Below are 27,441 nucleotides of genomic sequence, written 5' to 3'. Positions count from 1 at the left end.
GACGATCGGTGACGCTCTTGTCGCCGATTTTGCATGTTTTTTGACAGAAACATGCTTAGAAGAAGCCAAAGACGCCTGAGAGTCAGATCTCGGAGAAGTAGGCGTAGCAGGAGGAGGTAGAGACACCGCAGGAGCCTTCATGAGTGAAAGTTTCTTCTTCTTCAAGAAGGGAGAAGGCAGATCCTGCACACTGCTACGCTTAGAAGCGGCTTTAGAAGTACCTGACACCAGACTTTCTGTGTTAGAAAGAGCTGAATCCTTGTCTTTCAATCTTTGTAACCAAAGAAGGAGACGGCCCTCCCTATCCTTAAGGGTTTTTGTGGAAAAAATCCTGCAAATTTTACATTTGCCTACCTCATGGTCAGGATAGAGGCAGTATATACACTTCTTGTGGGGGTCCTCAGAGTAGAGCCGCAACTTCCCACAAGAAGAACAAGATCTAAACAAAGACTTCTTACTTGAGAAATAGTAGAAACACTGGAAAACCAGAAGAAAGTAGAAAACTGAGCAGAGCTCAGGGAGACTCCCTTCACACGACGTGCAGTAGAAAATATGAGGGCCTGAGCCTCTGAGGAGAAGGTTCTGGAGGGGTGCTTGCGCCTGATTGGCTGTAGTTTGGACTAACATAATGACATGGATATGTTATACAGGTTTCTTCTTTTCTCCATGTATTCCTATGTGGTTATGCTAACCAGGTACTTATAAGTATTTCTGGTGTTGCCATTTATGTGATATGTTTTTATATACATGCTTTATTGGTATTCTTTTATTGCTATTTTATTTACCGTGGCACTCCCACTTCGACGACGGGGAATATTAAAGCATGTGAATCTATAAAAGACACCCTAATACTGGAGAACTACACTATAGAAAGTGTCAACAGAGTTTAGGGTGAACAGGCCTGGAAAGGTGTTCAGTTGCATCAGAAAAAATAGCTGCCCTGTTGTTAGAGTACCAAAAGACATCTGTTAATTCTAAAACTAGCCTCTCACCATCACTTTACCAGAGTGGACGAAGATATAATTTGTGGATGAACATCAACAGTGTATAAATCTTAACGCCTTAACGGCGGCCGCGATTTTGCGAAAGTGCGGCACTTCCGCAAAACGGGCGAGCCGCGTCGGCCATTGGCCGACGGCAGCACGGAACGGTTTAAATACCATAACAATGTTATGACTACAATGCTCCGTTTTGAGGTTGTGTTTATTTTAACAAAGTGCTTTTAGTTGTTAATGGTATGTGCAATCTACCTGGTGAGAGAGTGTCAGGCTCAGCGTACTAAAAGAAAAGTTGGACAATGCAACAAATCAGATTGGCTACATTGAAAAGGCATACAGTTATTCACTGGAGAACAGTGTGGAATTGGAAACAGGAGAAGGCCAGAGAGAGCTAAAGTCAACAAAAGTAGAAAAAGAATGAAAAGCGTAGAACTACAGACTACACTCACAATCTCAGTGGTAGGGAAGCAAAAGCAACAAATGTATACCACTAATGAGAGGAATATCTGAAGGCTATTGGATACAGGAATCCACAGCAGAATTGTTTCATTATGAAGATCAGGAAGAATGTGGGGACGGGGCGAAGGGGCCAGCAGACATCTTGTTGAGGTCCTTCATTACCACTAAAAGATAATGTGCTATGGGAGAAAAGACATGAAAGGAAACAGTGCAGCTGTAACATAAGGAAGGTCTTTACAGAAATAGTATTAAATACGTAGGACTGTCTTCCACCAGTGTTAGGTGCAAACGTAGTTGCAGAAATTAACACAGGTTTGAACAAACGTGGGAGCCTAACAGTGGTATAGGAAAGATTGTATTCTAGACTAAGTAGAGTTGATGGTGTAAAGGCAGAAGGGGAAATAGGACAGTGGCGTCGCCCCACTAATTTTGAGCAGTGCAAAGCACGAAACATAAAATGATAATAGCTTTGAGTTATAATTTAATCCTTTGTGCTGCTTTGCGGGCGGGCGGGTAGGCGGGGCTGCTCTGCTCTCGGAGCAGGGCAGGGGAGGAGTGGTTTGCACACTGGAACCACATAAACCAGCCATGCACACGTTCCCTGTTCTCCATGCAGGCTGCACTACAGCCTGCATGGAGAACATGCCCACCCCTCCAGCCCCTGGCTGAGCACCATGTCACGGCGCTCAAACCAATCACAACATTGCATTGCAGTATTGTGATTGGTTAGTGGGGCTTGGCTGTGCTTCCTGTCAGAAGACTAGGACAGTGGGAGGACCGGCGGCGCAATCGTGTGACTCCTCACACCCTCCCGGCGACAATATCCCACCCTAAGCTACCACCTGCGAGCCATGCCTGCCACCACTGAAATAGGGAGAGTAGATGTGCCTGCTAAGCAACTAGATGGCCTAGGCCACTATTTTCTGACACTACTATTCTACCCAATTTCGAAATTTGGACTGGAAAGACTAATGTAATCAAGTATACTTCAAAATCTACAATTCAAATAGAGCCACCATATTTTATAGTAACTGATTTGTCACTGCATATTGTTTAGAAAACTACTAAATGCGATGTCAACAGAAATTCAATGCCTTAGTACAACTTATCCCATTGAAATTACTAAACCCACCTGCATACTTGAACTTCAGTGCTAACTGTAAAGAATCCTGAGCAATGTAATCCTCAACCCAGAGGTGCAATCATAGCCATATAGTAGGCAATTCCCAGTCAACTGGGTTACACTGAGGTATGCTTTCAAGATATTTATGACAAAAAATACTTTCCAAGCAAGTGGTACCACCAAAATCTTATCTTCGTTCACTTCTTTTGCAGTATTAAACACCGAACAAGATGAAAAAGTGTTGTAAATCTCAAACAATCCATGAATGAAAAGAAGGAAAAAAACACCTGTCAATCCACTGCCGCAAGCAAAACCATCCCTAACCACTTATTGGCAAAATCATGAAAGCAACAGTTACTCAACAACTCTAAGCATTCATAGAATCTAACTTAATCTTCCATAACCAATTCTGAATTCAGATTGGGGATGGGAGCAGAAACAACAACTGGTGTCATCAGAGTAGTTCTGCATTCATGAATAGTGAGAGGTTGTTAATTAATACTAAACCTGGGAGAGGAGTTGGCATAATGGCTAGTCTCGGCAATGACGTTGAACATCCTGTGATTCTGGGCAAATCACTTAATCTCCCCGGGCCTACCAAAAATTAATGTGTCCTCATGTAACGCAACTGGTGCTATGTAAAGCGCTCTGATACCCGATACCTTCGGGTCAAGTTTGCGCTATATGAAACTTCGTAAAATAAATAAAATAAAAACTAACTGTCCGTTTTCGGTCTCGCCTAGCGAACGCAGCGCATGCGCTGTTACACCTTGGTGAGACTATTGTTGTCGGTTTTGCTAGCGAAGGGAGACAAACCATGTGCGCGCACGGACAGGCGATGTGCACGCACATGGCGTCTCCTCTCTGTTTTACAGGCTCTCAGCTCGCCCTTCATTTTGGCTTTCAGTACATGTGCGCGCCCGCATGGCGTCTCCTTTCTGGCTCTCACGCTCCCACCGCGCGCTCAAACAACAAGGCAGACAGGCGCATGTCCTGGGTTAGACAAGGACATGGCTTTTGTAGTTCGGACTGGACTGTTCCCATGGGGCACAGGGTCAGCGCTGATTTGCATATCGCCATTGTCTAACCCAGGGTGGTGTGGAGTGGAAAAACGATGGATTTGGGCCCAGATCTTTGGACTGGGGTGAATGTGTGACATTGATCCACATTCTGTCCATCATTGTTGTGTTTGCAGTTACCGCTCTAAGTGTACTGGGGATGCTCAGACGTGAGTCCCAGGCACTCCACACCACTGGAATCAAGCTAGCCGGGCTGAAGAGAGGTGTTACCTCGAAACCGGGCCGGTCCTCGGATGCTTGTTTCCGTTCTGGGAAGGACATGGCTTTTGTAGTTCGGACTGGACTGTTCCCATGGGGCACAGGGTCAGCGCTGATTTGCATATCACCATTGTCTAACCCAGGGTGGTGTGCAGTGGAAAAACGATGGATTTGGGCCCAGATCTTTGGACTGGGGTGAATGTGTGACATTGATCCACATTCTGTCCATCATTGTTGTGTTTGCAGTTACCGCTCTAAGTGTACTGGGGATGCTCAGACGTGAGTCCCAGGCACTCCACACCACTGGAATCAAGCTAGACGGGCTGAAGAGAGGTGTTACCTCGAAACCGGGCCGGTCCTCGGATGCTTGTTTCCGTTCTGGGAAGGACATGGCTTTTGTAGTTCGGACTGGACTGTTCCCATGGGGCACAGGGTCAGCGCTGATTTGCATATCGCCATTGTCTAACCCACGGTGGTGTGGAGTGGAAAAACGATGGATTTGGGCCCAGATCTTTGGACTGGGGTGAATGTGTGACATTGATCCACATTCTGTCCATCATTGTTGTGTTTGCCTGGGTTTATACAAGCAAACCAGGAGCCAGAATACATTATATTGTCAAATGAAATCCTGGAACAGTCATCTGACTACTCAGAACAGGAGCATCTTCATTATAGCTGGCGACGATTGGGCAGAGAGGATGTGGTCTCACGGCTAGACTACCGACCTTGGAGCTGGGAAAGCAAAGTTCAGGACTTGAGGTCGACTCCACATCCTGTGATTCTGGGAAAATCACGTAATCTCCCCGAGCCGCCCCAAAAAAAGAAAAATAATGAATGTACCATTATGCAACGTAACTGGCGCTCATGTAACGCGCTCCATTACCTTCGGGTCGAGTTTGCGCTATATAATACCATGCACACACAAAAAAAAATACAGCAGGAGCATATCTCTTTTCAGGAGGATGGATGGCATTTATAAGGAGCTGAAGGCAAATCTGTGGTAAAACTTCTGTTTCAGCAGTGTACGTAACCACATTTAGAAGTGTAAAAGTCAAGTCCCAAGGTGCGTCCTTTCTAGGTCTCGCCTAGCGAACGCAGCGCATGCGCTGTTTCGCCTTGGCGAGACTATTGTTGTCGGTTTTGCTAGCGAAGGGAGACATACCATGCGCACGCACGGACAGGCGATGTACACGCGCATGGCATCTCCTCTCTGTTGTACAGGCTCTCGGTGCACGCTTCATTTTGGCTTTCAGTACATGTGTGCGCCCGCATGGCGTCTCCTTTCTGTCTCTCAAGCTCCCACCGCGCATTCACACTACAGGCAGACACGCGCTTGTTGTTTTTAGTTGGCATAAATGACCAAAACCAGGGAGTGCGCAGCTGTATCAAGTAGACACGTTTATTTGGAGGAGATATGAGGGTTAGAGTTTGGGGGTGGTCTAGACATCTTTTCACAGATACAGTAATCCACACGCTGCCTTCCCATTTCCTTTAGAATATTAAATTTGAAAGCATACGAGCACGTTCCCCCCTTACCTTGTTGTCCTGCATTTCAGTCGTTGTTCAGGGGAGGAGGCGCAGAGACAGGCAGGCGGAGGCTGCTGGCTCCTGGAGGAAACTTCTTGCCAGTGACTCGGTGGGCGAGCTGCAGTGAACGCTGGAAAACTGCCCGATGAGAAGAATCTCCCCTTGGTCCCCAATGCTGAGAATATTTTACGCAGGCATAACGAGAGCAGGGCTCACCTCGAGCTCTTGGCACGCCCGGACATCTGAGGAAATGTATTTTTATCGTGAGAGAGGGGAGTCAGTGACGCACCCAAGAACCCCGCTGCTCTCAGGGAAGGAAGTAGGGACACATAGCCCCCTTTCTGTTCAGTAAAGCTCCCTGCACTGCCCGGCACCTCCGAGCTGCTCCATGCAGCAGCACTGACACTGCCCGCCTGCCCTCAAGCCCCGCACACACAGGGGGATCCACATATCCAAACACTCCGGCATGAATGCCCTGCTGTTGTGCCTCCTTCCACACTGTAGGCACAAAGAAGTGCACACGTTTGCTCCCCACTGTTCAGAGGAAACAAATGCATCTAGCTGTTATGTAAACGTTTCTAGATTATTGTGTTTGTAGCGCTAGCTGCGCTCACAGGCCGCTTGCTCCAGCAATTGAGAAAATGAGGTCACAATCTGGCAAGAATTTAACAAAACTTTACAGTGCATAAGACGTAAAATCCCCTAGCAATCCTGGAAAGGTGTTTGTCACTGAAAGTACAATAAAAACACCCCAACAACACTATATCCTCATAGTTCTGGTCGTCATTGGTTGGATTTTATTTGTTTATGAAAGGCATGGCCTTTTGAATGCTCGGCGCTGGCCTCCATCATGTTTGTAAGCAGCAGGCTTATGCCCCTTCTGAGTGTTTCTCAAAATGACTGCAACCCAGTGCATGTCCTGTGAGACTGCACAGCTTTGACACATTGTTGGTAAAGGATTTGGAGCGAGATGAACACTTACTTTAAGATCTCTGAACCGGTCTCCACAAAGCAATATTGCATGACACGTCTAAGATATCTAACATCGCTTATCGCACTAGGAGATGGTTTTCCACATCTCTGCCGGTAGCCAAGCTCACCAAGGAAGCGGTTCTATTAGCCACAGACACCACTGGCAGCACAACAACACCCGTGCCTGCAGCATGAGCCAGCCCTGCCCCAACTGCGCTGCAGCCCTTTGCTCCCCCTCCCTGCTGCACTCACAGCTCAGCTCTCCCGCCACCCTCAGAGCCAGAGCTGCCAAGTTATAGAGCTCCCAGCCTCCCATAGCAGTCCTGGCCCATCTGCTGATGAAGAGGATAACCCTTCCTTCTTACTTGGGGACCAGGCTCGTGCCTCACACTGAAAGACATGCCATAGGTTTGCACAGGGTTGGATTGGCATCAAAAATAGGCCCTGCCACTTTAGCTATTGACACTGCAAATAATAATGCATTTTATTTTGTTTTAAAAACATAAATAAAATGCATTATTTACAATGTCAATGGCTGAAACTCTCATAACTGCAAGACCTGCTGCATTGCAAATGCTTGTTAAACAGTCTCCCTACCATACCAGGCCTTTAGTACGAGTGTGATCGGCCCCTTTAAGTAGCAGGAGACCCGTGACTAGGCAGAAATGATTCAACTTCCCAGCTGAGCATGTAGCTACACCCCTCGGCTCACCACGAGGAGAGTGACGCACCCTACATGCAGCTTGCATCCGCCACGCCCCCCTTGTCGCAGCACCAGACATAGACGTAAGACTACAAGCGAATCTTAGGTCGACTGCCTTTTTTTGGCACAAGATGAAGGCTCTTGTACAGAGGTCAGTCCAAGCCTTTCGCCCTTAGGGTTCCGGTGATCTAAAGACGTGCGGGCCCCAACCCTTCCACAAAATGAATCTGAGATGGACTTCGGGCCTGCAGTCAGGGCGTGACCAGTCCTCTTTCTACTTCACTAGCCTCAGCGTGGAAGCCCCGCCTCCTCCACGTTGTTTGTCTACTGCTGTTTGTTGAAAGCAGCATGCCGAGGCCACGCTCCCGGGGTGGACGTCACAGTCGCCACAGCCCCCTTAAGCGCCGCCTACTCGCGTCACGCGCCGGCTGCCCACGTGGAGCTGCACCACGCCGTGTTGTCCCGTCCGATGATTGGCTGAAAAGCACATGACAATGTCACCGGACGCGAGAAGGCGGGGGTTGAGGGAAACCTGGAATGGATGAAAGAATAGAAACCTCTGCTGTAGTAACTGCAGCAGAGAGGCGGGGATGCAGGAGGGCGAGTCTGGGGCAGAAGGCACAGGACACAACGTAATCCTGACATGGAATCCAAATCAGGAATGGAAAATGTTTCAAACCTAACCACGCCCGCCCCCTTGGCACGGAGGGACCATGATGAGTAATGTGCACGGTCCGTTGCCTGCACGTCAGAGGTTTGCCCCTCAGAAATGATTTCAGCTGCAAGAAATGAACCTCCAGCAGATTTTCCCCCAAACATGTTGCTTAAAACGGAGATGGCTTCACAGCCACATGTAAAGAGACTTGTGATTTGGTTCAACAATCCCTAGCTTGATATTGAATCCCTCTTATCTTATATACAGTGCCTCCGCGCTGCATCCCGCAGTCCTCCAACCTACGACCTGGGGACCGTGGCAAGCAGATCCGACCTGCCCCAAGACTAGCCTGGGCCACCGCACACAAAAAAGCTTCAGCCGCTTTTTTCCCGTGTGTAACCTATTCGCCTTATCTAGTTATGCCACCTACTCTCCAGGACCCTCCTATATGATGTCCTATGAGCCCCCCCAATGTTTTAAAATAAACCTGTATACTTTTTTTTCAGCATGACATCTCTTAATTTGTAAAAGCCAGTCTTAGGCATGGTCTCATTACATAGTAAACTACATGCTGGGTTTGAATAAAATGCCCACGATGTTGGAAACACCACTAACCAACACCCATTTACATGAACAGTTAATTTCCCAAGGAACAAAGAAGAAGTGATGCAGAGGTTTAAAAGGGAAAAGGTAAATTTTCTACAGGTTAGTTCATTAGTAGACCATACACAATTTGTATTTTAAAAGATTATTAATGTGTTATGTGCATTTGTATGGCAATGCTGTTTGGTCGTGCAGTTCTTTTCACATCTGCCTGGCCTTTGAACATTTTGGGATTATCAATGAGGGTTTAAACATATCTGTTGATACTGCATTTGATAGTGTTTCATATGGTTTAAGGGCGCGTCAAACTAGACAGTGACAGCAAGGTTAGAATAATTTAAACATATTGTTTATGAACAGGTTACATAGGATTGAGCCCACCTAGATCTTGTTACTGCTCTGATGTGTGTCCCAAAGCATTTTACTAGCTGTTTCTCGATGTTGATGTGCACAGCTGTGCATTGCGTGGCTTTGGTTTGCTGTTTGGTGTTGGAAGCATATTTGCAGATTAGATCCTCTTCATGTAGTGCTCTCTGCACGTGGCTGTGGTCCATTTAACTCAACTTTTTCTGAATAGTTGATAAGTGAATTGGTGAAAGGATTTGGCTGGGCTGTAGGAGTGGCAAAGCTTAGCCAACTAGATGGCCTGTAGCCATGTTGTGCGCATGTTGGTGTCTGGTCTTTTGCCTAATATGTACTGTCGGTGTAGTGGAATACATTCTGGCAAAAGACTTATTTTATAGACAATACATACAATTGCACTAATAAAACAATCAGATGTTTGGAAAAAGAAACATAAGTAACACTTGCAGTAAATGTAATAATTTTTTTGGGGGAAAGGTCTCAAGCTTTTCTTATAACACTTCTTCCATACACTTATGATGAATGTAGTAAATGCCCGAATTAAAGCAGCTCTTGACCAGCGGTAGGTGACCACTAGCTTCAAATGGATGTGTGATATTCGTTAACAACATTCTATCGCTTCCTACTAACATGCTACCATTTTAGCAGCTACCTCACTGATATTTGGTAGCAAAACCATAAAATACATACTAAGCCATCCCCCTACCACTCAATACCATTTATATCGGACATAGAATTGGTCCACCTAACTATACCGTTGGTATGACATTCTGCATGTAGAAAGATATTCATTTTAATGTCAGATTCATATGCAATCTTGCTAAAGTTCACACTCTGGGTAGACGTGTCTCTTGTACACCCACTTCACATGTAATTCTACACCTACTTTGGCGCCACATTCCTCTATTACTATACAACATGCTTCTTTGGCCACACACTGCCCCACAACAGCAACCAGGGGTCTAGGTAAAAAAGAAGTGGGATTACTTTATACCTTACTGCATACCTTAAATTAAGTTTAATGTAATCCTGTGTAATATAGAGAATGATACTGCAACCCAAATGACATTCATATAGAGTTTAATAAAGTCTGTGACTGACAAAAACATTTTTAATCTGGTAGCCTAATCATCTGGTGATTTGCAGCTAGCTGCAAGAACCAGCAAAGTGAATGCTCTTGCTTGTTCCACTGTGGCTAAGTTAGCCCGCATGTTGGGCAATGGATGTGGTTCCACCCTTGTAATTGCCTTTTTTCTTCTTAGTGAAAACGACGGGGGTGTCAGTCTCTAATGACATTTTAGTTGTAGGGACCGAGCAATGTTAGCGTCCGTCTTATTTACATAATCTGTCGGACACTGTCTGAAGCTGTATGCCTTAACGTACAAGCCCCTTCTTTGTAAATACCTTTTTTTTCCCACAACTTCTTGGAAAGTGTTAGTGTATCCAGAATATCACAACAAACAGTTCTATGTACAATCAAACGGATCTGGATCGAGTTCTATAACTCATTCTCTGTTCTTTGATTTAAATAGTATGGAATTAGGCTTACCGGCCACTATTTAGGGTGGCCAGATAGCTGCATACCTCTGAACACCTAATTTCCAATGATGGGTTTTCCTTTTACAGACCGATTGTCAGGGGTACTGGTCCAGTTCAGAAAAACCATAATATTATGTATTGTATTGCTCCAATTCTACACAAATAACACTATGTCTCAGAGTGCACTGAATTGTTACAGGCAAGTCCAGGATTTGGAAAAGGGTTTCCAGGTAACACTCTCCCTGTGTTGTAGTTAGATTATAGCTACATCTGAGATCAGGACCATAAACCTATTTTGCGTATTGAAGTCTGGAAAAAAGGTACGACAGCAGACTGCTGGTGTGATTTAAATAATCCTATGTTATGGTTTGCCTTGTATACCTTCTGGTTTTCTCCTCTGCAGAATACGCGCCCCTCCCTTGGAGTGCTTCCTAACCCTCCTTCCCACCCCATCTCTGTAACAGCACTTCATACCCCCTGTTTGAACCCCTCCCCTCGTCTGCTGTGAGCAGGCCTGTTTTGCACTTTCGCTGCCCTTGTTGTGGAGCGCCTGCTCACTCCATGCCAGGTTTTGTCAGCGCCTCTCCACTCCCTCCCCTGTAGCCCAGCGGAGGCTCCGCCCTTACTCTCGCCCGGGCTTTGCCCCTCCCCGGCTCTCCTTGTTGTGCTCACTCCCCGCCATCTTGTCGCCCTGCTTTGCGCTGGGCTCGGGCTAAGGGTTGCGAGGAGGAGCCGAGGCCGCTGACTGCACCCCGGGCCGAGCAAGCGGCCCAGACATGAGCTTGGAGACCCTATTGGAGGCAGCCATGTTCCTGGAATGGCAGGCCCAGCAGCAGCAGCGAGCACGTGGTAAGGTGGGGGCTCCGTGGGGGATGGGGCAGTGCCAGTGGGGTTAGGGAGGGGGCTTCTGGGTGCAGCATGACTCGACTCTCAGGTCTAGACTAATCCCCGCACATGCAATGAACGGAGGCTGCAAGGATCTGATTGACTGCAGACACTGCAGCAGTGCACTGGTGGGGAATACTTTCACTGTGTCTCATCCTTACAGAAGGGGTCGTTTCCGTGCAACTGCACCGTCAGTGTGAAGGTGCTACACTGCAGCAGTGCACTGATGGGGAATACTTTCACTGTGCGTCTCCCCCTTACAGAAGGGTTTGTTTCCGTGCAACTGCACAGTCGGTGTGAGAGTGCTACACTGCAGCAGTGCACTGGAGGGGACTGCTGTCACTGCGTGTCTCTTTCTTAAAGAAGGGGTCGTTTCCCGTCAGTGAGGGTGCTGCAGTGCACTGGAGGGGACTGCTGTCACTGCGTGTCTTTTTCTTAAAGAAGGGGTCGTTTCCCGTCAGTGAGGGTGCTGCAGTGCACTGGAGGGGACTGCTGTCACTGCGTGTCTCTTTCTTAAAGAAGCGGTCGTTTCCCGTCAGTGACGGTGCTACACTGCATCAATGCACTGGTGGGGAATGCTGTCACTGTGTCTCGTCCTTACAGAAGGGTTCGTTTCCTTTGAACTGCACCGTCAGTGAGGGTTCTATACTGCAGCGGTGCACTGGAGGGGACGGCAGTCACTGCGTGTCTCATTTTTAAAGAAGGGGTCGTTTCCGTGCAACTGCACCGTCAGTGAGGGTTCTACAGTGTCCTGGTGGGGAATGCGGTCACTGCGTGTCTCTTTCTTAGATAAGGGGTGGTTTCCGTGCAACTGCACCGTCAGTGTGAGGATTCTACACTGCAGCAGTGCACAGTGGTGGGGAATAGTCACTGCGTGTCTCTTAAAGAAGGGGTCGTTTCCGTGCAACTGTACCGTCAGTGTGAGGATTCTACACTGCAGCAGTGCACAGTGGTGGGGAATAGTCACTGCGTGTCTCTTAAAGAAGGGGTCGTTTCCGTGCAACTGTACCGTCAGTGTGAGGGTTCTACACTGCAGCATTGCAGTGGTGGGAATCCTATGCTCCAGTCCAGTGTGTGTCTCATTCTTAGAGAAGGGATTGTATCCGTGCAACAGTGCCCTCCGTGTGAGGCAGGGAGGAGAGATCGGTCTACACTGCAGCGCTCTCCTCCTGAAGGCACTGGCAGTGGACGCTGTAGCGTCCTCGCTGAGGTGTGGGGCAATGCCGCCCCTCATTTGGTGGCATTGTTTTACATTGTATCAGGGCGCTTCGAGAGCATTGTTTTACGATGCAACAGTGGGAACTGAGGTTGTGTCTGCACATTGCAATGCCCTCCTCATCAGAGGGTGGGGGTTGCGCTCCACTGCGGTACCCTGTTAATAGTGGGCTTTTATTCTCCAGCCGTGTAATCTGTATCTAATTGGGGTCCCAGCGCCACACTGCAGTAGTGTCTCCATAATTTGGAGCGAGGGCATGTCCCACACACGGGATGCTGCTCAACCCTGCTTCTCCCAAGTGCGGTGTTACTCATTACTCTGCACTGCAGCACTGCCCCCGCATCGACGGCAGCATTGTTCCGCACTGCAGCAAGGCTTCCCGGGGCTACACAGAGTGGGAAAGGATCTTTTCACGCTGCAACGACGCCAGCCTCGGAGCTGCGGGGGAATCGTATTGTTACACAGGGCAGTCGTGCTTTCGTTAGGGTGGGGCGGCTTGAGGCACACTGCATCAGTTGTGAAACACCTCACAGTGGAGGTTCCTTCGTTGTTCCTGCAGGTGATGATGCTTACGTGCCAGCCTGCGTGTACTTGCATGGCTCCAGCCATGTAGCTAGACAGAAGGCGCCTCAAAGCACCCCCTCCCCCGATCTCCAAGGCACGGCTCTTGTGGTGTGTGGGTCAGTGTGACACGCAGCGCCTGGCTCCACCCGGGTCACGTGCCGCCCATCACGAGGCGGCCGGAATGTTGCCACAGCGGGTTTACAAGGCATTGTGACGTGGTGCAACCCCGCCCATGCCACGTGCTCGCGGGCCCCGCCTCCTCGACCGCCTGCTCTGCAGCGAGGGAATCCTCAGCCCTTCCGCCTCAGTCGCTGCAAGTTCAGGCTCGCGCCGCGGGAGCGCGCGGCCGGCGGGCCGACGAGTGCGGTGACGTTCTCGTCGGCGGGTGGACATTCAAATAAAGGGCCAGTATACTGCAGGGACGCCCGGGTAGACACTACCGATTGCAATCTATGGCAAAGGCTCTTTCCAGTGGGGTGCTGTTGTCGCAGACACGTGACTTCCCTATGCAGGGCTCCCTCCTTTGCAGTGCTGGCATTACATAGATACACCAATAGCCATGGAACCTGCCAGTTGACGACTCGCCCATAGGCAGATGGGCATCAGATGGTCGGTCCAAAGCAGCCTGTTCTTTTAGATGGACATCTTTCCTCGAAAAGCAGGCGTGTGCCCTGCGCGCACAAGTATTAAAGGTTCTTTCACAGCAAGAGGTAATTGTAAAAACATTTATATAGCGCATGGCTACCCGGAGGCACCCCAGTGCTAATAAGAGCAACGGCGCGATGGTCACTCAGTTGGGAAAGAGAATTCAGGGATCTACAAAAGGAAAGGTGGTTGGATTCTGTACGCCGGTCGGAGGGAAGGGAGTTCCAGAGTCTGGCAGCGTTGAATGAAAATAATCGGCCTCCACTTCTGGTCTTCCTGATCCTAGGGATAATGGCCAGGTTCTTTGTTTTTGAACGAAGGGAACTGGTGGGCTCGTAAGGCTGGATAATACTATGAAGAATAGAGGGCCCAGTTTTAAATAAAGCGTTATGAGCAATACACAAGGATTTGAACTTAACTCTCTCCTGCAGGGTTGGATTGGGATTGAAAATCGGCCCGGGCACACAAAAAAAAGTGGCCCACATTTGCATATTACATTGCCACAAAACACTGCTTCAGCGAAATTTTATAAAAAAGGTGTGTGTGTGTGGGGGGGGGAGGGGGCGTTACAAAAATGCAGGGATTAGTTTATACTGGTGAAACACACCTGAAGACAAGTGAGGCCACTTTTGCTCAGGCCTCCTCAGTATGCATACATTAAATGGGCCGGCCCAGCGAAACAAAAGGAGTGACACCTCGGCCCGTTGGTAAAAGGGAGGTAATGGACGCCCATCTACCTCCAGAAAGGCCACTCAGATCCCCACTGGGCACTGGTATGGAACAACTCAGAAACCGCCCAAATCGGCCCCCTAGGCTGCTCAAAAAAGCAGCCCACAGCTGGAGCTCAGACACCGGCCCCTCGGGCATTGCCCGAGTGCCCTCCTTACCAATCCGACGCTGCTCTCCTGAACCGGCAGCCAGAGAAGGGGTTTCAGGGCAGATGTAGCAGAGTGGTATTTAGGAATGCCCAATAAGAGTCTTGCTGCCCAGTTTTGAGTAGTCTGTTATTTGGAGAGAGTGGCAATAGGAGCACCCAAATAGAGGGCATTAGCATAATCCAGCCTAGATAGAACCAGAGCCTGGACCATCATTTTCCTAGTCTGAAAAGGCAGGAGAGGAAGGACCTTCGGGATCATTTTAAGGATCCTGTAGCATAAGGCAGCCGTCTTCCGAGCCTGAGTTTTAAATGTAAGTTCATGCTCGATCCATACACCCAAACTCTTTAACTGGGTCTTAGGAGTGGGGAATGGACCCAATGAGGCAGGCCATATTTCAATCAAGTCATGGGGAGGTTGATTACCCAGATCATAATTTCACTCTTTCCCCCATTCAATTTTAGGAAAGAGTCGCTCATCCATCTTGCAATTTCTTCCAGGCACAGGCGAAGGCAGGGAGGGGAACTTTCCGCTCTATTGAGCTCAATCACCAGTTGCGTATCATCTGCGTAGGTGACTAAGTGAACTCCTACGGGTAAGACTGCCTCAGCGAGGGTGCATGTATAAGCATTAAACAAGGTGGGGTTTAGGGAAGATCCCTGCGGCAATCCACAACGGGAGGGGTGTCCCTTTGGAGGTGACTTCATTGTCAAAGACTTGGAAGGATCTGTTGTTAAGAAAAGAGTGTAGCCATGCCAGGCCAGTTCCAGTGATACCTAATTTACTGAGCCTATGGATCAGTATTTGATGGTTTATGGATAAAAGGCCACGCTGAGGTCAAGAAGGAGGACCACCGTGGTGCCACCGGAGTCTACTATCCTTCTTGACTCTTCCACTACTGAGAGAAGGGCCGTCTCCGTTCCCTGTAGTGGGCGAAAACCTGTCTGGGTCCATTGGAGAAGGTTATGAGTCTCCAAGTAAGATGATAATATTAGATTGAAATATTTTTCGGTAATTTTACTTACCCCAGGGAGCAAAGAAATAGGGTGATAATTTCCCAGGTCGGAGGGATCAAGACTAGGTTTTTAAACAGAGCCTTTAGCATGGCTTCCTTCCACAAAGGAGGCACTACCCCCGAGGAGAGTGAGATGTTAATAAGGTCTAAGATCACAGGCGAGACCACGCCTACTACCTGTTTAAGTTTCCCTAAAGGGGCAGGATCCTTGGGTGAGCCACTCTTCACCTTGGATAGGAGGCATTCTAAAACAGGCCTCTCCATTGCCGGGATTATGTCCAAAGTCGCCTGGTTGCAAAAAGATAGGGGAACTAAGAAATCCTTTTTGACGGAGGGGAATGAGGAATAGATAATTTTTATTTTGTTCAAGAAAAACTCCGCTAGCTTATCACACTGAGCTCCCGCAATATCGGGGGCGACAGGTGGAGGGGGAACTTTGGAGAGAGTTTTAACTATACTAAAAATCTCACTAGAGGAGTTGGGTGCTGCTAAGATTTTAGTAGTCTGCCTGAGCTGCCTTGATTTTGGGTTTATAATGATGAATGCTTTCTCTATATAATTTTTTCTTATTAGGTGAGAAGCTTCTCCTCCAAACTCGCAAGTTTTTTGCAATTTTGTTTCAGGCCCCGTAGTATAGAAGAATACCAGGGTTTTTGGGTGACTCCCCTTTTGTTTTTGATGCTTTTTACGGGAGCAAGAACATCAAAGGATTTTTGGTCCCAATTGTTAAAATTGTCATTGGCCGTGACCACGTTTAAAGAGGGCGCTGGTTTAGTTTCTTCCAATACTGAGGTCCATTGTTCGATTGAAAGTTTGGACCAAGGACGCCTTTTTGAATGGGTTGGGAATTAACATGAAGCCAAATGGGGTGGTGACCAAATGAGAGGAATAAGAAAATGGTCTGACCTCGGGACAGGAATGGGTTTCCCTCCAGATAGATCCTCTAAATTCGAAAAAATGGGGTCTAATAAGTGACCCTTTATATGAGTGGGTTCGCTAATTTTTTGAATAAGATGGAAGGCTGCTAAGTCCTTAGTAAGTTCGTTTGCAGATGCCTGAAGAGGGTCATCAACATGGAGATTAAAATCCCCCAGTAAAGTGAAATTGGCCAATGAACTAGCCAGGTTTGCAGCCAGGTCTGATAGTGAGTTACAGAATTTCACTGAGGGACCCGGGGTTCGATATATCAGGATACCTGAGAAGGTGAGGACTGGAGAGAACTCAGTGGAAAAGGCAGTATTCTCACAGTCTGGGACAGGGCTGCCAGTCAGACGGCAAGTTCAACCATGTTTATAAACGATGGCTATCCTGCCCCCTACCCTGAAGGCCGGTCAAACCTCAACCTTTTTTCTATAAAACTGCCATACCGAGTAAAGAGTCTACTTAGTGAGGGGCTGGATATTCCTAATCCATGGGCCGCATACTGCATCCCCTCCCCTACTGAAGGATTGCCCTCTATGCCAAGACCCAGTTCCTACAGTGGGGCTGCTGTTGGAAGATGGCATTGTTAGTGGCATCCTTGATGCACTAGCTAAACAGTTTAGTACAGTGTCACTTTGACTCACTTCTGCACATCCTAATTCAAGTTCAGACTCGGGCTCTTCCAATAACTGATGGCCATTCCCAAAAAAGTCCAGTCTGGTTCAGTGCTCGGGGGATCCATAGGCAATGTCCTTTCAGTGCAGTTCTGCCTATACTGACGGCATCCCAGTGCAAAGCTGCATCTAGGGTAGTGCTGATATGGATGGCATCCGATCAGCACTACCCTGTATGTAGTATTGCACTGGGATGTAGTCACCTCTCCAAAGTTCACAGACAGCTTTTCGATACATTTCTAAGTTGGGCTTTGTCCAGATTCGCACCCAATATAAAATTTGTTTAAGAGACAAAAGTGGTTTGATTGACTTCATGTCCAGTCTGACCCTGAGAGCATCCACTGGGGTCCGAGGCCTAAATCGCAGAAGACAACGTAAGAATCTATTTTCCACCATACCAACTTCCTTTGGGTTTTTGTGCCCCCAAACATATGCGCTATATGTTCTAGCTCCCACAGCTATCATTTGATAAGCACCTTTTGCCAGGGCAACTAGCCTCCTTCCATACTTGAGGAAAAATATATGTACTGCATTACTATAGTGGAGCAGGGTACCTTCGCTTTTGGACGTTTGCTCGGACCAAGATAACTTATCATCGAGTCTGTTTCCCAAGTAGTCAAAGAAATGGACTCTGGTCAGGCAACTACTATTTATTTTGAAGGTTGTCTTCAGGGGGTTCCTGCAATTTGCTATCATAAATTTTGTTTTCATTTTATTTATCACAGGTTTTTTTTTTGTGCAGTAGGTTTTGAAGTAATCCAATCATTTAGGCATTGACAGTTCGTTGTAGGAAAGCAGGACTGCATCATCTGCGTACACTAATATTGGAATTTTATTCCCTCAATGAAAGGGACGTCCAATGTTATTCTCCCAACATTGTTTATGAAATGATTAAATAAATAGTAAGAGCGCCAAGATGCAACCTTGTCATACCTGCTTTCTATTGCTTAGTTTGGCATCAGTTATCCTTTTACCATGCACCCAACTGAGGCTGTGTTGTTTTGATGTAGCATCTGTACAGCCTTCACAAGGTCGCACGTGAGATTTATATTGTTGAGAGACTGCCATAAGTTAGCTCAATCGCCAGTCAAATGCTGTCTTAAGATCTATGAACGTTGTATACAACGCTGTATTTTTTATAATGATTTGTTTATGATGCATATTGTATATCAATGCTTGCCGATTGTATTATGGGCTTTCCTGAAGCCCGCCCGGAGCGGTAACAGTGGATTATTAACCTAAACCCAGGTTTCCATCCCGGAGGCGACTGTCTTTCCATAAATCTTTCCAGCACTATCAAGCAGTGAGATTTGACAGTAATTAGATGAATCGTTCTGTGGCCCCTTTTTATGGAGGGGCACTATGACTGCTGTTGACCAGGTAGCTGGGACCTTCACCATTATCCAATCTGCATTAAATGGTGCTGTTAATACAGGAACCCACAGAGATGCTTTACTCCGAAACATATTGCATGGGACTCTCTCAGGCCCTGATCTTATTTCGCTTTTGGGAAAAGATGGCTATTCAGATTTCTTCTTCTGTGAGTTTATTTGTCCGTTTCCTATTGTTGGAGGCAACTGCAGGCGTGAGCCTGTCTTGCTCTTGAAATGAAGTGTCCTTACTTTGATCAGGGTCACAACTGGGTAGAGCAGCTGTATTGACAAATGGTGCTAAATTTTCGTATATTGCCCCTAAATGATTGACCCATTCGGCTGAGATAACTGAGACCAGTATTGAAGGCCCTTTGCAACCCCAGTTGACCTTGTTCCAGCAGCCGGTATTAACCGTTTCTCTAAGTACGTTTTTAAGGGCTTCCCATGCTCGTAGATGGGTGTGCAATTAATTTCTTATGTTTGTTTGATACTGTTAACCATCAACTTATGGTCCAAAGTCTCAGTGAAGTAGGGTTGACAGGTGTCGCCCTGAGATGGCTGCAGTCTTTTCTCAAAGACAGATCTTTCTCTGTCTACGAGGAGGATGCCGTATCAGAGCAGATACCTCTGCAGTGTGGAGTCCCCCAGGGATCTTCTTTAAGTCCCACCATGTTTAACATCTACATGAGATCTCTGGCAGATGTGGTGCTTCCGTGGGGGATCCACGTTGTCACCTATGTGGACAACTCAGCTGGTGGTCTCCCTCAGTCAGCAAGATAAATCTGTGCCTGGCTTAACTTCCTGCCTTGTGAAGGTATCTGAATGGATGGACAAGTCTTTCCTAAAGCTGAATGGAGCAAAGACAGAACTTATGCTCCTGGGCCACACTACCCCTGCGAACATAGATCTGTTGTGGCTAGTTGCTTAGGTTCTCCTCCTGTCCCTAAGAAACTAATTAAGAGTCTGGGAATTTGGTTCAACTGTAATTTGGATTTCAAAATACAGGCTCGCAAAGTCGCAGCAAATTGCTATGGACTACTAAGGATGCTAAGGAAGATTCTCCCCCTTCTTCATTTTGACGCCAGACGTATTTTGGTCCAGGCACTCATATTATCTCACCTTGACTATGCGAATGCAGTCTATTTGGGTGCTCCACTAGAAACCCCTAAGATACTGCAAATTGTTCAGAATTGTGCAGCTTGTCTTCTAATGAACACGCCCAAACGTGTTTCAGCCAGACCTGCTCTTGGTCAGCTGCATTGGTTCCCTATCCAGGAAAGAATTAGGTTTAAGGCTATTTGTATTGTCTATAGATCGATTTCTGGAAAGGGTTCTTCACTGTTGCAGTCAATGCTGCAATTATACTGCCCCAACAGAACTCTTAGATCCAATAACAAACGACTACTCGTAGTTCCTATGATCAAGCGGTCCTATGATCAAGCGGTCATGACTGGGGGTCGGCGGTTTTCCTATAATGCAGCCAAGTTCTGGAACCAGCTTCCAGAATATCTATGACTGGAATCTAGTTATCTTAAATTTAGGAAGCAGCTTAAAACCTTTCTCTTTCCTCCTTCCGCTTAAAATCTTCCTCTTTCCATGAGCAGATTAGGTGTGCAAGGTGTCCCGATAAGCGCTGGGATGCCCTTGGGTAGCCATGCGCTATACAAGTGCATATTCAATTGGTCTCTTGTATTCATGTGTCCGGGATTTTAGGAGTGCTTCCCCCTCTTCCCATAGAACTTTTGATAGTGCCTGCTTCATTTTTGCACATTCATCATCAAACCTATCTACATTTGTTAGCGATTGGTTGAACCTGGCACTATTTGTAGGCCCTACTGCCCCATCTCCAACAGATTGTTACTTTCATCACTGTTTAAAATTTCTCAACAGTGATCAAACTTGGATTATCCTTGTAGGCTTGGTTTACGCACTTTTATTCCCACCAGATTGTACTATGAGATTAGATTCCCTGCCATTCTTCTGTGCGGCAAAACCCTAGAAGAAGTGGAAGAGAGAGGATACATAAAGTAACAATAGATCATAGTGACTCAATTTTCCTAGTTATAGGCATGTCGATAATTTAGTTCAAAAACTCCTAGTTGATTAATACATAGTCTATTAGGGTTTTCGATTGCCAGACCTAAAGGTATTGGGGTGGGGTCGTCTGAAAAGTGCAGCCATTAAGTGTGAAAAGATTGTTCTGGATCAAGAAAGTATTGGATTCACTTCCCCTTCATGAAGATAGTAGCGGCGGGAACCAAGGCAAGAAAAGAGATTTCCAGGCTTGCAGCTTTGCTTGATCAAGCAAAGATATATCTGGTCTGTTATTAAAATACCAGCATATAAGAACAGAGTGTAAGCAGTGTCTCTTCTTTATACTGATCTGTTCTTTTTGCTAGCCTTAGTGAGATAGGAACTTAAAAGTTTTAACGTTTCTGGATAATCACTCTGGTTGACTGGTGGCAGGTAAACATTGAAGTCCAGGACCAAAGCACAGTGGGTGGTTTCCAGATGTTGCAGATGGATTCCATTCCTCAATAAGCTTTCTGCACTCACTGAGGCTCGATGGCTCAATGAGACCCAAACTGTTAAACTGCCTTTCGGCCTTCCGCAGATTATGTAGGATTTGATAAGTGATCTATTCTTTGTCCTCGAATTTAAATTCCCAAACTGCAATATTCCAACTGATTAAGCTCACCTACGTGTTTTTTACGCAGTGGGATGTACCGTTATCCTATAAAAGAATCCTTGCATTTACTTGCGTTTTTCAATCCACGCCTGCCTGCTACTGGACCCAGGTTGTATATCACTCTTAATAATTACCTCTATTTAGGACATTATGAGAGCCTCTTGAATAATAGATTGATGTGAATTGAATAATAATGTTATTGCCGCTAGTATAAGATTAGGGGTCACAAATTCTGGAATTTGTTAGGATTTTGACTCCCCAACCTATTCTGCTGGCTTGGAGGCTCAGTTGAAAGTACAGGCTATTCATGCAGTAGATAGATTGATGTGTAAATGTCCCCCTGATGGGTACACTTCACCATCTAGAATAAACGATACAGCTGGATGCTTGTGGTAGAAGCTGTTTGATTCTGGGCAGATAAATGTCCTAATAAGAACTGCGGACAGTCACTGGTGCAACACAATTAAACCATTTCCGGGCTCTTCATGACTGATCATACAAACAGAGCTGCTTGCTTTCGGGTATAACTTCATATCAGCAGAACACGGCCAGGTATTTTAACTCCTTCACCTTTCTGATCCTGGCTAATTCAAGTGGTCGGGGAATCGGGTGAGTGGCCATATTCATGATGACATTTGGAATAACTGACAATTTATCGGTTTGGGTTGTCGTACCTGTTGCTTTAGGGCCCACAAGCTTTGATGGATTCTCCTCATGGGTCATTAGCCCTGCTGTGTTTGCTGAGACACATAGGGGAATAGGTTTCAGGGGAAATTCTCTAAGACCTGTTTGGAATCTCTGAAGGGGAGTATGCTCCTTGAAATCAGGCTTGTATTTGAGTTGTTAAGCAGGATTCTCTATATATCTGTTTTCAAGAACCATTACGTGCTTGGATTCGGAATTTTGTTCGGTTGGGATAGGTTCAGTTTCGCTTTCAGTTTACTTGAGAGAAAGGAAGCCTACTATCCTAATAAGGTGTCGGGGGTCAATCGTTTTCCACAAAATGCACATTGAGTTTTGTCTAGTGGCTTTTAAAAAATGGAATATAGGCGGACTTTAATAAAAATGTTCTTTCTTGGGATTTGGCCAGTTTGTAGCTGTGGCTCCTCAAACCTTCCAATGACCACATCTCCTTAATTGCTTATAAATATGTCTCTTTTTTCTACTGTTTCTAGAGAAACCAAGCTGTGGTGACAGCGTTTTGCATAAGTCTGACTGGCATAGAGGAGGTTACAGCAATGGAACAACAAAAAACACGTCTGGTTCTAGGCCAGTCCAGACAAGATTTGCAAGAGGGCAAAGACTTCAGCTATGTGCTGCAGATAGGCCTGCGCGATGAATGTTGATGGTGATATGGATCGCCCACATTGAAGCATTTGATTAGACAGACCACTACTAGGAGACGCTGAGACAATCTTCGATACTACAATGTGCTCAAGGCTTTTGGGACTAAGCTGTCTTGACTGAGTTGTCGCTACCACTTTAATGGGGCAACGTCTTTGCTCTCTCTCAGTAGTGGGACTAGCTAATGGGGGCTTCCGCTCCACCATCTGACCCTCAGTTTGGACCAGACAGCTTGTTTACTAGTACCAGACTTTTAAAACCTGGGTTTGAAGTTTAATAAAAACCTGTCATTCCAGAGATAGCCGCCTCCTGGCAAAATGTATTCACCGACCAAAAACCGGCATACCTCAAAACCAGCCAGGTAAAGTGGCACGATTTCGATTGTATGAATGTAAAGTTATTTATTTGGAACTTCCTACTGAGGCTATAAAGCATGTCTGCCCATCTCCGATCTAAAAAGTGCAGCATTTAAGAGTTCAAAAGAAGACGTATAATTAGTTCTTCTACAATATGAAATAACGTGATTTGCTGTAGAAATCTCCCCATTGAATTTAAGACTACACTTAACACTATTTAAGGATCTATGTATTTGCCTGGGTTTACACCATGTGGAATGACCTCGCAAATCAGGGTGTGCAGAAGTAGAGCCCTATTCCAGTTTCACAAATGTCTTCGTTTTTTGGGGGAGACCACAGGCCTACAACCAGCTTTTCAGTTCCAGTCCATCCAGTGGAGCTGAAAATTTGTAAGGAGTTTGCCTCAGAACACTTGTTTATGAATGTGTGCAGCAACAAAACTGTAAGGTGTCATAGGAGTGTGCCAAGTTGGGGAGCCCTTAGAATGGAGTATGGGAATGTGTGAACACAGTCTTCGGAGCTGGGCAATCTTGGTGGGTGAAACTGGTTTTGGGAAAATGGGTTGATGACCCGCCTGCTCAGAGCCAGTAAGGTGCTTGGTTACTCATAGAGAGGTGACGGTAGTCGCATATTAACTGGACTAGGGAACTGGTATTCAGAAATGGATTGGTGCATACTGACCAAAAAAGACCTAAACGAGCGTAGTCGCTGGTTAAAGAAATATGAAAACATCTGTGGCCCATGGAGATTGAATAGAGGCATGTCTTGATTATGATTGAGAAGTGTGTGGTATACGGCGTGATGGGCCTGGTTGTGGTTTAAGAATGATGGTAGATATCACCAGGGTAGTAGGGGGGTGATTAAACGGAGCTCAAGGCCGGTCGCCGCCGCAAAAAGAAGTGTTCTCATAGGAGGCCTATACCCTGAAATTGTTTCCTGAATGAATCATGTGCCTTGACGATTCTCTTTTACGTTTGGATTAATTAATGAATAAAACAATGAAAACGTGGGGTAAACAGCCCGGTAAAACACGATGAAATAGGGCAGACTCCTCCATCTCAGATGAGAGAACACTTTGACCTCCCCGGTACTCCCACAGGCGCTGCCGCCTCTTGCAGAGACTTCAAACCCTGGCTTGTGAGTTAGTAATTAACTGGCAGTCTGGTGGGAAAGGTTTTCCTAACCTTTCTTTTTAGCACAACCCACACATTCTGACTTCTCGCTCACTGGCTATGAAACCACTTACTGGCAATTTGTTGCCTTCAGTTTCCTTTTCTTGTACTTATAAAATGTTTTTTTTTTTTTTTTAATTTGGTGAACTGCAGCGAACCGTACGTGGAAAACGATTCTCCTCTCCCCGAGGTTGGAATGTGTTGGCTGTACGCAGTCGGACAGAAGCTGTGCTTAGCGATAAGTCGTATTTGTATGTGGAAAAGTTAGGTTAGCGGCTCCGCATGCGGAACCAAAATCCGGCAGTCCCCGAGCCTCGCCTACGCTTATGCAGCTCAGCAGTACACTGTGTCCTCGGCTTCATAAACAAACGAGTCAGGAACTTACATTGTTTCTTTCCAAATACCAATGATTCATCAGTGTCATTTACGGTTTATAGTGGTAGAATGAGAATTGACGTTTGGAAAAATGCTGCAGAAGCAATAGTAAACAGTCTAAGAAAGTGGGAGGTTGAGGTTTCTAGCTATGTTTTGACTTCAGGTACTATTTTCAGGCACTTTCAGGACCGATCTTCAGGACATGTTTGACTCGAGGGAAGTTTGACAGTCCTTGTGACATGGACTGCAGCTGTCTTTAGAAATCCAGGAACCAGGTTCCACTGTGAGCGACTGAACTGCCAAGTACCTCTTCGTTCGCTTTTGACTTACAAGTGGTAGAGTAGTCAAGCGATCAAGGCTTACAATTGACGGGGGTGTGGGTACAGTGTCTGGATCAGGCTGTGCGACTATCACTTGCAATAAATAGAATTTCTAAGCAGTATAATAGAAACATCTTTATAAAGGTGATATGAAGAGTTATTTAACTCGTTTTATAACATTATCTCCCGACTGCATTTCTTAGGGAACTTTGTAATGAACTGTAGCCTGAACTTAAGAACCACATCAATTAGGGTAATGTTCAGCTTCAGGCGAAACACAGTGCATGCTAGTTAGTGTTCACTTTGTCTGAAGTTCTCTACCTGATAATCTTTATCGTTTGTCTTGGAGTGGCCTATGGGAACCACACAAGGTAACTGCTCTGTCAAGCATTGTCACTGCTGGTCACAGGAGTGGCAGAAGCCAATGTCCATGGCTACTTGGGAGGGCAGGAAGTAGTGAGTGCACACACCTATCTGATGGGCCGATCATCCATGTATTGAAGGCGAAAGCAGCAGCTGCCAGGCCCATGGGTGTCGCGCTGTCATTTGTTTCTTGTCAAAGTATGGCAACGCATGCCTCTCGCAATCCTCAGGTGCTGGTTCAGGTTCAGCACTTGAGGGCGCAGGCACCTGGACCCTTCATAATGATGGCACACTTCATGTGAAGTGAGAGATGGGAACCCTTGGTGCAGGCATGCGGGCCCGGTGTGACCACTGGGAGAAGAGAGAGGATTTGATAATGCAGGTTCCAGGCCCACGGGCCACATGTGATCTTTGGATGCAGAGAGAGAGTTGTGGTGATCCATGGCTCTGTGCCATGGGCGTCGTGTGATCAGTGCGAACGGAAAGAAATGTAACAACGCAGGCACATGGGCCTCGTCTGATCCCCAAGTGCAGAGAGATGTGAAGATGCAGGGTTTAGGCACATGGGCGTCCTGTGATCATTGGGTGCAGGTCAGTTCTTATCGGGTCACAGGGTAAAGCATGACCGCTCTAGGGGCCTCACACAAAGAAGAACGTGGATCTGTCTGAGCAGCAGCTGATTTTGCTGGCTTGTTGCTTCCAACCTCTTCCCACCAAGGAGTTCGGGCTGAAGCTGGAGTTTCTTCTCAGCCCTTGGTTTTAAATGTTCACTCTTGGAAGCAAGTTCGCCAAGGACTCGATATCTAGCACTTGTAATTTTTCAACACTGGTATTCAGTGCTCCTAGAAGTAAAAGATAAACTCTGAATATGCTGGAGGAGCTAGCTTATATCTCTGCCCGCGGGGGTGGGGGAGGGTCTGTTGGAGGATGTGGCATAATACTTGGGAGCCATTGGGAACCAGGTTCGAGTCTCTGCGTCATCATCCTGTGATTCTGGGTAAATCACTCTATCTGCCTACACTACAAATCTGCGCCTTGAGACCCTCATGGGTGATTTGCCACGCTTTACAAATCCTGGATTGATTGAGCTGGATGACACCAGCCCTGTATTCGGATTTAAAGTTGGCCTATAACATTTTGTGGAAGCACTGTACTCAAGGCATCTTTCACTTTGTGTGGGTCATCTCGTTTGCAACTCATTTTGGTTAAAACTACTCTCAAGTATCTGTGTATTCACAGTTAGACAGTCCTTGCAAAGGTGCAAAGTAAAGGATGCAGGGGAGGGCCTAGCAGTCAACACTTTCTGTGACTGCTGTGCCCGTCGCCCTGCTTTCAGGCTATAGTAGCGTTGCTGTATGGGTAGGTCACATTGAAACCTGCTTGAACTGTTTCATTTTCAGTCTCTGCAAAAAAAGTCCTTCTGTACAATGATTCAAGCTCGACAGCGGACTTGGCGTCTCAAATTATTCACAAGAGGACATGCAGAGGAAGGGAAGACTGCAAACTAGCTAATTCTGTGGAGGGTCCTACAATGTTACCAGCTGCACACACACAACTGGGGGGGGTGAGGGGAGTGGGGGGAGTTGGAAGAACATCGACAGGGGTAGCTTTCCTCATGTTAGCGACGCAAACACACACTCCACATACAGATGGGTGGAGGGGGCCAGCTATGACCAATTACATGGATTTACCAGGGAGTGAATATTCAGTCTTCATCGAAGCTCAATGAAAAAGATGTAACCTAAGCAACGAGTACTGTTATGAAATGTCAATAAGGATAGTCACCCACATGGGAAAAAGTACTACTTTGGGTGGACGCCAATACCCCCCAGAGTCTAGCTTATTGCAGATGAGCAGCATGCTGTTATCTTGAGAAAAAAAATACTTCTCAGGACATTCGCGGCAAGTGAATTAAACGATGTCGGCACAAACAACTAAGAGACAGTGGTCATGTGGACACTGCACCTTCGATCCTCCATGTACTGATGGAGATTTAAGTGAGGACAGCAAAAACTTGACATGAACAGTAACGCATCTGACAAAGTAAAGGGGGGACTTAATCCTAACAAAATGGTAATTCAGTCTCCTGTTGCACCCTACAGACCAAAAGGATTTTTTTTATTTTTTTTTTTATCTCACTGTAGCCCATATCCTTTTAACCAAACGGCCCCAGTGGAGGCTTCAGTGTGGCCGGTAGTACATGCATGGCTACTGACAATTTATTATGGATCTGGGTCATGTAGGATAACTGATTGGTAAAGATGATGGGACAACATTCTGCACTGGATATACTTTTAGCGTATTGGTAAAAGATGATGGGACAACATTCTGCACTGGATAGATTTTTAGCGTAGGAGGATGGAGTAGCAGCCAGTATAGAATATCGATTATTAATGGTATTTTGGGGAAGAAGCGTGGATTCTATAGACAGTGTT

General features: G+C 46.5%; 1 protein-coding gene and 1 long non-coding RNA gene across 3 annotated transcripts in view; one reads left to right on the top strand and one right to left on the bottom strand.

The window, feature by feature from the left end:
- The window catches only part of LOC144822148 (uncharacterized), a 175,591-nt gene that overhangs the window by 17,066 nt on the left and 131,084 nt on the right, over nucleotides 1-27,441 (bottom strand). The gene's annotated exons all lie outside the window — the stretch shown is intronic.
- The window catches only part of MNT (MAX network transcriptional repressor), a 183,659-nt gene continuing 167,084 nt past the window's right edge, over nucleotides 10,867-27,441 (top strand). Inside the window, exon 1 of one of the 2 annotated variants that reach the window (XM_078679303.1) lies at nucleotides 10,867-11,068. In XM_078679303.1, coding sequence (XP_078535429.1) covers nucleotides 10,996-11,068 — 73 coding nt within the window. In that variant the 5' untranslated portion in view covers nucleotides 10,867-10,995. The remainder of the gene's footprint in view (nucleotides 11,069-27,441) is intronic. The other variant, XM_078679304.1, reaches the window with a different exon arrangement.

Source organism: Lissotriton helveticus, chromosome 3_1 (assembly GCF_964261635.1).
Source record: "Lissotriton helveticus chromosome 3_1, aLisHel1.1, whole genome shotgun sequence".
NCBI classification, from domain to species: Eukaryota; Metazoa; Chordata; class Amphibia; order Caudata; family Salamandridae; genus Lissotriton; species Lissotriton helveticus.
The sequence above is the reverse complement of the archived record's forward strand: the minus strand, read 5'-3'. Positions and strand labels throughout refer to the sequence as shown.